The sequence below is a fragment of the Carcharhinus amblyrhynchos genome, chromosome 5, assembly GCF_965287045.1.
Source record: "Carcharhinus amblyrhynchos chromosome 5, sCarAmb.v2.hapA, whole genome shotgun sequence".
In the NCBI taxonomy this organism is placed as follows: domain Eukaryota; kingdom Metazoa; phylum Chordata; class Chondrichthyes; order Carcharhiniformes; family Carcharhinidae; genus Carcharhinus; species Carcharhinus amblyrhynchos.
The window spans coordinates 99,728,512-99,741,777 of NC_137328.1; the positions used below are offsets into that span (position 1 = coordinate 99,728,512).

Sequence of the window (13,266 nt, forward strand, 5' to 3'; positions counted from 1 at the left end):
AGCCTATCTAGATCCTTCTGCAGACTCTCCACATCCTCCACACAATTTGCCGTTCCCCCAATCTTGGTGTCATCAGCAAATTTCGACACCCTACACTCGGTTCCCTCCTCCAGATCATCTATATAAATGGTAAAAAGCTGAGGCCCCAGCACCGACCCCTGGGGCACTCCACAGTTGGGAGGGGTTTTTGTGTGCAACCACAGATGATATTAACAACATGGTCGTTAGTGATGATAAGGGACTGATTGTTCCATCCGATGTGTCCCCACCCCTCCTTCAACTGTTGGGTTTTCTGAGATCCTAGGAACCCATAAGAACATAAGAAATAGGAGCAGGAGTAGGCCATCTAGCCCCTCGAGCCTGCCCCGCCATTCAATAAGATCATGGCTGATCTGTCATGTCTCAGTTCCAAGTTCCCGCCCTCTCCCCATAACCCTTAATCCCCTCGCTTATCAAAAACCCATCAACCCGCGTCTTAAAAATATTTAGCGAGGCAGCCTCCACCACTTCAATTGATTGGAGATAGTCAGCATGGTTTTGTGGAGGGTACGTCGTGCCTTACTAACCTTATTGAGTTTTTTGAGAAAGTGACCAAAGAGATGGATGGGGGTAAGGCAGTTGACGTGGTATATATGGACTTCAGTAAGCCGTTTGATAAGGTTCACCATGGAAGGCTTCTGCAGAAAATGCGGATGTATGGGATTGAGGGTGATTTAGTTAATTGGATCAGGAATTGGCTAGCAGATAGGAGACAGAGGGTGGTGGTTGATGGTAAGTATTCGTCATGGAGTTCAGTTACAAGTGGTGTGCCTCAGGGATCTGTTTTGGGGCCACTGCTGTTTGTAATTTTTATAAATGATCTGGATGAGGGTATAGTTGGGTGGATTAGTAAATTTGCTGATGACACCAAAGTCAGAGGTGTGGTAGTTAGTGAGGAGGGGTGTCATAGTTTACAGAGAGACTTGGACAAGTTGCAGAGCTGGGCCGAGAGGTGGCGGATGGAGTTTAATGCGGAAAAGTGTGAGGTAATTCACTTTGGCAGGAATAACAGATGTGTAGAGTATAGGGCTAACGGGAGGACTCTGAATAGTGTTGATGAACAGAGGGATCTAGGTGTATGTGTACATAGATCCCTGAAAGTTGGGAAACAAGTAGATAAGGTTGTTAGGAAGGCATATGGTGTCTTGACGTTTATTGGTAGGGGGATTGAATTTAGGAGCCGCAGCGTCATGTTGCAACTGTACAAAACTCTGGTGCGGCCGCACCTGGAGTATTGTGTGCAGTTCTGGTCCCCACATTATAGGAAGGATGTGGAGGCATTGGAGAGGGTGCAGAGGAGGTTTACCAGGATGTTGCCTGGTATGGAGGGGAGGTCCTATGAGGAGAGACTGAGGGATTTGAGGTTGTTTTCGTTAGAAAGAAGGCGGCTAAGAGGGGACCTTATTGAAACATATAAGATGATTAGAGGTTTAGATAGGGTGGACAGTGATAGCCTTTTTCCTCGGATGGAGAAAGCTAGCACGAGGGGGCATAGCTTTAAATTAAGGGGTGGTAGTTATAGGACGGATGTCAGAGGTAGGTTCTTTACCCAGAGGGTGGTGAGGGATTGGAATTCTCCGCCTGCTGCAGTTGTAAATGTGCCTAGTTTGGGGGCGTTTAAGAGATCCGTGGATAGGTTTATGGATGGAAAGGGATTGGTTTAGGTTAGAGGGTCATTGCTTTTTAATTGGTTGGCGCAACATCGTGGGCCGAAGGGCCTGTTCTGTGCTGTAATGTTCTATGTTCTATGTTCAACGGGCAGAGAATTCCAGAGATTCACCACCCTTTGAGTGAAGAAGTTCCTCCTCAACTCTGTTCTAAACCGCCCCCCCCCCCCCCCCCCCCCGTTATCTTGAGGCTGTGCCCCCTAGTCCTACTGTCCTTTGAGTGGGAAGAGTCTCTCCACCTCTATCCTATCCATCCCATTCATCATCTTATATGTCTCAATGAGATCTCCCCTCATTCTTCTAAACTCTGACGAGTACAAGCCTAGTTTATACAGCCTCTCCTCATAGCTCAACCCCCTCAACTCCAGTATCAGCCTAGTAAACCTCCTCTGCACTCCCTCCAAGGCCAAAATATCCTCGCGTAAGTGCGGCAACCAAAACTGCACACAGCACTCCAGCTGCGGCCTCACCAATGCCCTATACAGCTGCAGCAAGACCTCCCTACTTTTATATTCAATCCCCCTCGCTATGAAGGCCAGCATCCCATTTGCCTTCCTGACCACCTGCTGCACCTGCAGGCTGGGTTTTTGCGACTCATGCACAAGGACCCCAAGGTCCCTCTGCACCGTCGCCTGCTGCAGTTTTTCGCCACGTAAGTAATAGTCCTTCCTACCATTATTCCTACCAAAGTGGACCACCTCGCACTTGCCAACATTAAATTCCATTTGCCAGTTCCTGGCCCATTCGCCCAGCCTATCTAGATCCCTCTGCAGACTCTCCCCACCCTCCGCGCAATTTGCCGTTCCACCAATCTTGGTGTCATCAGCAAATTTCGACACCATACACTCGGTTCCCTCCTCCAGATCATCTATATAAATGGTGAATAGCTGAGGCCCCAGCACCGAGCCCTGGGGCACTCCACTAGTCACCATCCGCCAATCCGAATAGCACCCATTAACCCCCACTCTCTGCCTCTTATTTGACAACCAATCCTCTATCCACGCTAACACCTTACCCCCAACTCCATGCCCACTTACCTTCTGCAATAACCTCTTGTGAGGTACAGTACTAAAGGCAAACTCATACTAAACCCGACCATACAGTTTCATCATGTTTAGATGAGGGAGCCTCACGCCTGTTAAAGTCAGAAGCTAGTGGGTTATGCTTTGGTTTGAAATTTTTCAAATTTTAACTTCCTAATCCTTTTGGGTGGGAGAAGTTTTTAAAATGATGCCTATGGAAGCCAGAAGGATTCTGTAGGTAATTAGCAGCCAATCACTGTATAAAAATTAATATTCACAGCATATGCATTATTTTACATTGCAGTTAAGTGTGGCAAACCCACCCATATTTTTTTAGGGAGGGTTTTCTGCTTCACTTTCTGGTTAATCAGTTTGTTTGACAATTTATGGCCTTAGATACTAATCATTCAAACTAGATCATGCAATGTTACAGATTAATTAAGATTTTATATTCAATGTCTGGACTCGATATTGGCTAAATAAATCATAATTCTAACTTGAGACAAATGATCAGTGATACTGAATTGAAGAATATCTGGAGTAAACTCCCAAGGAAGGTACGCCGCTGTGTCGGCCCACTTTAAACATTGTGAACAAAGTACTTTCTGCTTTTAAAAGGACTAAACAGTTGATTGTGGACGTCATCAGAACTCAGCCAGGAGAGACATTGACCGAAATCTTGGACACACCGGCCTCCTCACAACAGGTAATTTTATTTGCTTCCTTTAAACGTCAACAGTTTTAATTCAACAGTGAACACAGCAATGATCCCTGAAGCACACTGCTGGTCACAGGTCTCCGGTTTGAAAAACAACGCTCTAAAACCACCCTCAAACCAATTTTGGCTACCTCAGTTGTAAGATTTAACTTTATGCAACAACCTACGATGTGGTATCTTGTCAAAGGTCTTTCTAAAGTCCATGTAGACAACACCAACTTCATTGCCCTCATCTACCTTCTTGGGTACCCTTTCAAGAAACTCAAATCAAATTCCTGAGACATGATTTTCCGCTGCAAAGCCATGCTGACTGTCCTAATCAGTCCTTGCCTCTCTAAATGCCTATGGATCCTGTCTCTCAGAATACCTTCTAACAACTTGCCCACTACAGGCATTAGGCTCACCAGCCTGCAGTTCCCAGGCTTTTCCACATAGGCCTTTTTAAACAAAGGCACAACATTTGCCACCCTCCAATCTTCAGGCACTTCACCTATTGCTGTTGATGATGCAAATATCTCTGCTAGGGGACCTGCAACTCCTCCCCCCGCCCCCCCCACCCCCAGCCTCGATCTTGAAACACTTTTAAGACTCCCAGCATCCCTGTAATGTATACACTTCTCAAAATATCATTACTTATTTCCCCAAGTTCCCTAACTTCTATGCCTTTCTCAACAGTAAATATCTCTAAGAAATATTCATTTATGATCACACCCATCTTTTGTGGATCTGCACATAGATGACCTTGCTGATCCTTAAGAGGCCCTATTCTCTCCGTTATTAATCTTTTCCCCATTCATGTCGGTGTAGAAGCTTCTTGGATGCTCCTGCCAAGGCAATCTCATATGCTCTTTTTGCCGTCCTGATTTCTTTTTTAATTCTACTCCAATACACTTTATACTTTTCAGAGGATCTACTTGATCCCAGCTGCCTATGCATGTCATGTGCCTCTTTCTTCTTCTTGACCAGGTCTTCAATATTTCAAGTCATCCAAGGCTCCCTACTTTTGCTTTTCACTGTAAAAGGAATGTCCTTACCCGAACCTTGGTTAACATATTTTTGAAAACCTCCCAGTTATCAGATGTCCCTTTGCCTGCTAATAAAATGCAGTTTTCTTTCTGTGCTCAAATATTCCTAGTGGGCTGCTCAATTTGACCCACAGTTTGCTCAGCGTCTGGACACCTGAGTCTAACAAACCCCAGCGTCTAAGGGTAGAACACCACTGTGGCGATATCCTTTATCCTCATTAGCCAGTGATTTGCACAGGCCTGCCTACAGCCAGCAGCAGCAGCATTGCCATTCACAATAAGTGCAAGATGGAGATTATCTATTGAAGCAGAATGAGAATAAATAGAGCACTGTAAACTCGAGAGCTAAACTTAAAGGACTCTTAAAGAGTATGAGGCCTCTGAGGTGGAGGTGATAATAAAATGGTGATGTCATTGGACTAGTAATCCAGAGGCCCAGGCTATTGATTTTGAGGGGGTGGTGGAGGCATGGGTTCAAATCCCACAATGGCAGCTGGCGGAATTTGAATTTAGTTAAAACATCTGGAGTATAAAGCTAGTTTCAGCAATGGTGACCATTGAACTGTGATTGATCATCACAAAGACCTGTCTGGTTCACTTTTCCACCGCTTTCGGGAAGCAAATGTGCCATCCTTACCTAGTCTGAACTACATGTAACTTCAGACTTGTAGCAATATGGTTGACTCTTAACTGTCCTCTGAAATGTTTAGTTCAAGGGCAATTAAGCATGAGCAACAAATGTTGGCTTTGCCAACGATGCCCACATCCCATGAAAGAATTTTAAAAATTACAGGGGACAAGTGGCTTCCACTTTGGAAATACAGCAATATTATTGCACTAATGTTATTGCAAGTGCTTGTATGTTTTCTCCATCTGGTATTATCCCATTGTAGTGTGTGTGTTAAGGGACTATTCTCCATCATGGTTTAGATACAATAATATACTTCTGCTACAGATTCTTGTTTGAGGTAACAGAATTAGTCAATAAACTGTTTTGACTTCACTTCTCCTTTCACGTTTCTGTGTTTCTTTCCATTAATGTTCAAACCATGCATAAGATGGACATCTGTGGACCTTAATGAACAGAAAGAAATGAGAGACCAATGAAAAAGAGCATAATAAGTGTAACACTTGTTGCCTGTTAGAATTGTATGCCTGTAGTTTGCCTTTAATTCAATAATAAGCTAGGTGGCATCTTTGTCATGATGTCATTATGAAAGAATGCGAGGGCTGGTTTCCATGGTAACTTACGGCATCCTGAATCTCTGGAATTGTTGTTATAACACAAGCTGTTTTCAACTTACTCTTGTGGAAAAATGACCATTTACAGTGGATAAGCTAAATATTTTCAATGTGATATTTGTCTCTAAAAGATTTGTAGATCACAGAACAACTGAGTGAATGCAAATGGTTTGCAGATTGGTTTCACTGGGCATTTTACCAGAATAGTTATATACCTGCATGGCCTTGTGTACTTTTTGTCTGCTGATTTGAATCTTTTGTGTAACTCATTAGGAAGCCAATCACTTGAAGCTGGTTGAGAAGCGTGCTCTACTGGATTCCAAAGTTCCTGATAAAATGAAACACAGTCAGTCTATCCTTGAAGATGGGCAACTCCCAATTGAACAGAAGAAAAGGAAAATCCAGAGGAACCTTCGGACACTGGAACAGGCTGGCCTGGTCTCATCGACAAATAAATATCAGGAGCTAATAAACGATATTGCAAAGGTATAGAGCAAAAAAAATTTGTTATTTAATTGAGATTTTCTTGCCTGCACATTAGCCCACATTACTGGCCCCAGGAGCACACTGACTACTGTTGAAGAACTGCATTTGTTAATATTGTAGGTCACTGCTTGAAATTGTCAAGTTCATTTTGATTGAAAAGTTTGTTTGTCCACCAAATAGAGCCATATTTGAAAATGTTTGCCATCCTGCAATGATCCAATTAAAATTCAATTTTAGATATATTTGTGTTAAAGTTGGCTGAGAGTTCTTTAAAAGATAAGTCATCTGTATCAGCTGGAAAGATCTTTTCTTTTTCAGGATATTCGAAACCAGCGAAGGTATCGACAGCGTCGCAAGGCTGAACTTGTGAAATTGCAGCAGACGTTGAGTGCACTTAATTCCAAGGCCAAGTTTTATGAAGAACAGAATAATTATTACAATACCTATATTAAAACCTGTTTGGACAACTTGACAAGAAAGTAAGCAAATGATATGGTTCAATTCAGTAAACTATATTGGGCGGCACAGTGGTTCGCACTGCTGCCTTACGGTGCCAGGGACCCGAGCTGGTTAAGTGCATTGGCCATGCTAAATTCTCCCTCAGTGTGGCCAAACAGGTGCCAGAGTGTGGTGACCGGGGGATTTTCACAGTTACTTCATTGCAGTGTTAATATAAGCCTACTTATGACACTAATGATTAAACTTTAAACTATAGTTCAGTAAACCATATAAACTTAACCTTCAAACAGTCTTATAAATTCAAAAGTTCATAAGGTCTAGGAGTAGAATTAGGCCTTTTGGCCTATCAAGTCTGCTCCGCCATTCGATCATGGCTGATATGTTCCTCATCCCCATTTACCTGCCTTCCCGCATCCACACCCCGCCCCCCCCCCCCCCCCCCCCGCCAAATAAACCTTCAACCCATTACCAATTAAAAATCTGTTTTACTCTTCAAATTTGCTCACTGTCCCAGCATCCACCACACTTTGGGATAGTGAATCCCACAGGATCACAGCCCTTTGGGAGAAGTAGTTTCTCCTCAACTCTGTTTTAAATTTTTGCTACCCCTTATCCTAAGACTACGACCTCTCATCCTAGAATGCCCCACAAGAGGAGGCATCCGCTTCATGTTTACTTTATCTGTATCTTTTATCATTTTGTATATCTCCAATATGATCTCCAGTGAGTACTTTATGAACCGGGTAGATGGTCAGATTGTGAAGGATTTTCTTGGGTAAATTTCAGGAATGCCCGGCGATCAATAAAGTTGGATGGAAAAGGAGAAGAAAAAGGTAACAGAAAAATGAAGCAGTCAACTTTGCGCTATACAGCAGCTCGCCTGCACGAGAAAGGTGTTATACTGGAAATTGAAGGACTTCAATCCAATCAGTGAGTAACAGAAACCTTATTGAAAAGAATACTAAACTATTGGCCTACTGTGAAATATTACAGCACTATGCTATCTAATTGCATAGATATCTGCATATTTACGAGCAACTTGGTACAATTAGGAACTAATGGCTAATGATTGTGAAATACCACTAACCTATGATGTAGTTTGAAGCTTAATAATTTAGTTACTTCTCAGTGCAACTTCCATCTGTCATTTTGTTAGCTCGGATTTCTGAGTTTGCATCCTTCTGAAGGACAATGGACATCAACAGGAGCAATTATAATTGCAGAAGAATAACTTGTGCTTTTCTATTAACTGAAAACACTGAATGATTTTTGCTGATGACTTCAAGACTGCATTTGATCAATCTGCACTCAGTTGTAAATAGTTCAGAGAAGTACATCGCCGTCTTCCTAATGTACTAATGTATTGCTCAGTTAGAGTGGGTGCCGTGGCCAATGACTAATATGACCAATGTGTACAACAGTGGTTGCTTTAGTGAGAATTTTTTATTTCCAGGAAGTTGTGTCATGGGTTGAGCGCACGTACTTGCTGCAGCTTGTCTGAGTCAGAACTCCTGTGGGTCACATAGATCATAGAATCCCTATGTTTAGTATCAAAACATTGCCTCTCTTCAGGGTGTTCTCATACTCACATATTCAAGGGGAAGGGGGAAGTTATATTTATAAATCACAGAATCCCTACAGTGCAGAAAGAGGCCACTCACCCTAACGAGTCTGCACTGACAACAATCAGACCCAGGCCCTGTATCCGTAACCCCACATATTTACCCTGCTAATACCCCAACACTTATTGGTAATTTAGCATGGCCAATCTATCTAACATGCACGTCTTTGGACTGTGGGAGGAAACTGCCCTAACCTGCACGTCTTTGGACTGTGGGAGGAAACCACCCTAACTCGCGTGTCTTTGGACTGTGGGAGGAAACCAGAGCACCTGGAGGAAACCCATGCAGACACAGGGAGAATGTGCAGTCTCCATGCAGACAGCCACCCAAAGCTGGAATTGAACCTGGTCTCTAACAACTGTGCCACCATGCTGCCCTAAAACAGGACTGGTGTGGATAATTGGTAAATAACATATGACTGTTACTTTTAAACTTTATTTGTTGAAGTGCTCTATTTCCCCTCTGCCTATTACTTTTGTCCAAATTTGGGAAACAAAAGCAGAGTGGAATAAATCATTAAGCAATAATTTGGAATATTACATATAGGTGTCTGCATTAAATAACTTTGAGAATTATCAATAAAAAGAAAGAATGGTAGATATTTATAGTGTGTTGGGGAGCTGGATAACCATTTGTGCCTCTGGCCAATTCTCCCCTCACGACCCTTCCTCATCACTTTTCCTTCATAACCCTTTTTTTCATATTTATCCACTTCCTTTTTGAATGTTGCCATTGAATCTGCATCCATCACCATTTCTGGCAATGCATTTCATTTTATGACTCATTTATGTTTAAAAATAAATTGTCGTCTTGTCTGCTCTCGTTCTTGTGCTTTCTTAAATTTGTAATTCATTGACCCACATTAATGGAAACAGCTACTCCTCATTTACTCTGTCAAAACCCCTCAAAATGTTAAATTTCCCCATTAAATCTCTCTCCTTATCCACTTCTGCTCCAAGGAGAATCATCCCAGTTTCTCGAATCACTCTTCATCCAGAACTGTTCTGGTAAATTTCCTTCATTACCTCTCAAAGGCCTTGATGTCTGGGTAAAGTGTGGTACCTAGATTAGCTGAACATGTCCTTTTTTTTAAGATTCACCAGAGTTGATGCTTTCATTTGCACCAGAGATTTTTGTTTTGCAAGTTTAAAGATGAATACTTTCTTTATGGAAGAGAATTGTAGAATTTATCTGAATGTTGTGCCAATTCTAGTGTGCTATTAAAATGCTGCAATCTCCTCATCATTTTGAATTAATCCTGATGGTTATTGAGTTTATTTAACCTCCCAATTCTGCTTCATTTGTTTTGTTAGGTTTAAGAATGTCCTCTTTGACATCACACCAAGTGAGGAAGTGGGAGATTTTGAAGTCAAGGCCAAGTTCATGGGAGTAGAGATGGAAAAAGTACAACTTCATTTTCAGGTAAAGAATAAAGCTGTCAAATTTTGTGTACAATTTATGGCTTCTGGAAGGTTTGAAAATATCTTGAATCATGGTTGCATATTTTGATTTTAGACTTTTGGTTTCAGGAGAGATAATTATGGAGATGCTTTCTCCGTTCTGGGCAAGACTTTGATGCATCACCAGGCAGTTGCACAACATTTTGCACTTTTGAAATATTGTTAGCCATTGTGGGAGTAACTTCCATCATATGCAAGTACTGGTAGTCAAAGCTACCATGATGAGCACCAGCACTGAGTCCGATATCCCATAGATTCATGAAACAGGTACATGTATCTGTACATTTGTACCAAAATAGAAGCTATAAAATTAGCTACCTTAAAGCACCCTGAAAATGTACCAATATATCTTTCAAGAAATACACTCCAAACCGCTCGCTATTGTGAGGTTGCAGCTTCTGTTCTCATTTGGACTAGAAAAAAAGATTTAGTTCTTGGAGATCTGTATTTTTAAACGTTTGACTGATTCCATTTGTTTTGTAACAGTTGTATTGTTAAATTCCTCAGCATCTCTTCTTGTAAAACATTCTGTTACATTACAGCTACTTTTTAATTTAAACCTTTTGTACATTGATACATACCTTTTAAGATTCAAAAAATGAGGCAATCTCAAGTCAGCTGGAGTCTGGTTTTAGTCTTTGATACCAGACCAGTGGTAGTTAGGGTTTAAGAACCTGTCTAATTGTAATTCAGCTCCTTAACTTCAAAATCCTACTTAATTAGATTTGTAGGGAAAATAACAAAGGCGCAGAGTCTTCACTGAAGACCGTTGCTCTCGCCGCGGCTGGGATTCTCTGGTGCTGCTGGAGTGAATGGAGTTTTGGCTGAGCGCCAAATTTCCCATTCTCATTGGTAGCAGAGCAGGTACAGGCGAGATCGAAGAATTCCACCCCCCCGCCCCCACTTTTGGTGGGTCTAACTGTGTCACAACACCACTTCCATAGACTTCCCCTTCCTGCTCTGGCATGGAAAGCATTTGTTCACTTTGCTCCTTGTCCACAAGTGATGGAGATTAGGAAGGGGCACAGGAAAGGTGAGTACTGGGAAAATATGAAAGTTGTATGGAAACTCACTTGCCCCTTGAATCTTATTCCCTTTGAAAAAGTTGGTCATCTCAAATACTGCACTTAACTGTTTATTTAGTAAATGGATAATAGGCCTCCCATGAGGGAGGTGGTGTAGCAGTAGTATCACTGGGCCAGGCTGATGCTCTGGGGATACGAGTTCAAATCCCACCAGAGCAGCTGTTGCGATTTAAGTTGAATTTTAAAAGTCTGGAGTTAAATTCAGCATCAGTAATGGTGACCTTAAAACTACAGTCAATTGTCCTGAAAACTCATCTGGTTCGCTAATGTCCTTTATGGAAGGAAATCTGCCATCCAGGTCTGGCCGACGTGCATGTCCAAACCCACATTAATACCTTTAGCTCTTAACTAGCTTATCAAGCCACTAGAAAGTCTAAAAGGAGTGAAACTGGATTGATCATCCAACATGGACCTAGGAAACGACAATGGCAAGTCCAGTCCTGTCAACCTTGCAAAGTCATCATTAATATCGGGGCAGGGGGGGTGCTTGCACCAAAATTGGGAGAGCTGTTTCTAAGGTTGGTCATACAATAGGCTGACATAGTCATACCCATGGAATCATATCTTACAGATAATGTCCCAGACACCACCAGCACTATACCTGGATGTGTCCTGTCCCACTGGCAGAACAGACCCAGCACAGTGGTATACAGTCAGGAGGGAGTTACCCTGGGAGTCCCCAGGTGTCAACTCTGGTCCCCATGAAGTCTCGAGGCATCAAGTCAAACATGAGCAAGGAAATCTCCTGTTGATTACCATCTACCTTGCCCCTCTCAGCTGATGAATCAGTACTCCTCCATGTTGAACACATCTTTCAGGAAGTGCTGAGGTTGGCAAGTGTGCAGAATGTACTCTGGATGGGGGAGTTAAATGTCCACCACCAGGAGTGACTCAGTAACACCGGTACAAACAGAACTAGCCAAGTGCTAAAAGACAATGCTGCTAGACTTGGTCTGTGGTAGATGATGAGGGAACCAACAAGAAGGAAAAGCATACCTGACCTCGTCCTCACTAACCCGCCTGCTGTAGATAGGTCTGTGCATGACAATATCAGTAGGAGTAACCACTGCACACATAGCCCTTGTGGATGCCAAGTCCCACCTTCACATTGAGAATACTTTCCATCATGTTGTGTGGCACCACCACCATGCTGGATGGCATAGATTTTGAACACATCAAGCAACTCAAGACTGGGTTTCTGTGAGTCAACTGTGGGTCATACAGCAACAGAATCGTATATAAACTGCCATCTGAAATCCCATGGCCTGATATATCCCCCACTCTACCATCACCACCAAGTCAGGGAGTTATCCTTGGCTCAATAAAGAGTGCAGGAGGGCATACGAGGAGCAATACAAAGCATGCCTAAAGATGAAATGTCAATCTGGTGAATGTATAATGCAAGAAAATATGAGAATAGCATGCAATAAACGGAGCTAAGTGATTGCACAACCAATGGATGAGATCCAAGCTCTGCAGTCCTGCCACATCCAGTTGTGACTGCTGGTGGATAATTAAACAACTAACAGTTGTATAAACCACAATATTCCCATCTTCAATGATGAGGGAGCCCAGCACATTCTTAAAAAGATGAGGCTGAAGAATTTGCAACCAACTTTAGCCAAAAGTGCCAAGTGGACGATCCATCTTAACCTCCTCTAGAGGTCCCCAATTTTACAGACGTCAGTCTTCAGCAAATTCAGTTCAGACGAATTGATTTCAGGAAATGGCTGAAGGCACAAGACACTGCAAAGGCTATGGGCCCTGACAACATACCAGCAGTAGTACTGAAGAATCGTGCTCCAGAATTAGCCATACACCTGACCAAGCTATTCCCGTACAGCTATAACACTGGCATCTACCTTACAATGTGGGAAATTGCCCAGGTTTGTCCTGTAAACACAAAGCTGGTCATATCCAACCTGACCAATTACTATCCCTTGAGTCTACTCTTGACCTACTCTTGATGATCAGCAAAGTGATGGAAAGTGTCATTGACAGTGGAATGAAGCAGCACTTACACAGCAATAACCTGCTCACTAACACTCAGTTCAGGTTCTAACAGGACCACTCATCTCTTGACCACATTACAGTCTTAGTCCAAACATAGAAAAAAGAGATGGACTCCAGAGATGAGGTGAGAGTGTCATCCCTTGACATCAAAGCCAAATTTGATTGAGTGTGCCATAAAGGAGACTGAGCAAATGTCAGTGACAATCAGGAGGAAAAGTCGCACGCTATCCTGATATGGAACAATATCCCCATTCCTTCACTGTGGCTGGGTCAATATCCTGGAACTCCCTCCCCAATAGTGCTGTTGCTGTTCCTACACCATGTGGACTACAGTGGTTCTGAAGGCATTTGGGAATGGGCAACAAATTCTGGCCTGGCCAGCAATGCCCACACCTCATGAATGAATGAACAAAAAATATATATAGGGA

The 13,266-nt window shown here is 42.7% G+C and overlaps 1 protein-coding gene across 1 annotated transcript in view; it reads left to right on the forward strand.

The window, feature by feature from the left end:
- Nucleotides 1-13,266, forward strand: part of iqgap2 (IQ motif containing GTPase activating protein 2) — a 323,133-nt gene that overhangs the window by 306,833 nt on the left and 3,034 nt on the right. Inside the window, exons 33-37 of the mRNA XM_080189314.1 lie at nucleotides 3,347-3,434; nucleotides 5,987-6,199; nucleotides 6,518-6,678; nucleotides 7,445-7,588; nucleotides 9,594-9,702. Of these exons, the coding sequence (XP_080045440.1) occupies nucleotides 3,347-3,434; nucleotides 5,987-6,199; nucleotides 6,518-6,678; nucleotides 7,445-7,588; nucleotides 9,594-9,702 (715 nt within the window). The remainder of the gene's footprint in view (nucleotides 1-3,346; nucleotides 3,435-5,986; nucleotides 6,200-6,517; nucleotides 6,679-7,444; nucleotides 7,589-9,593; nucleotides 9,703-13,266) is intronic.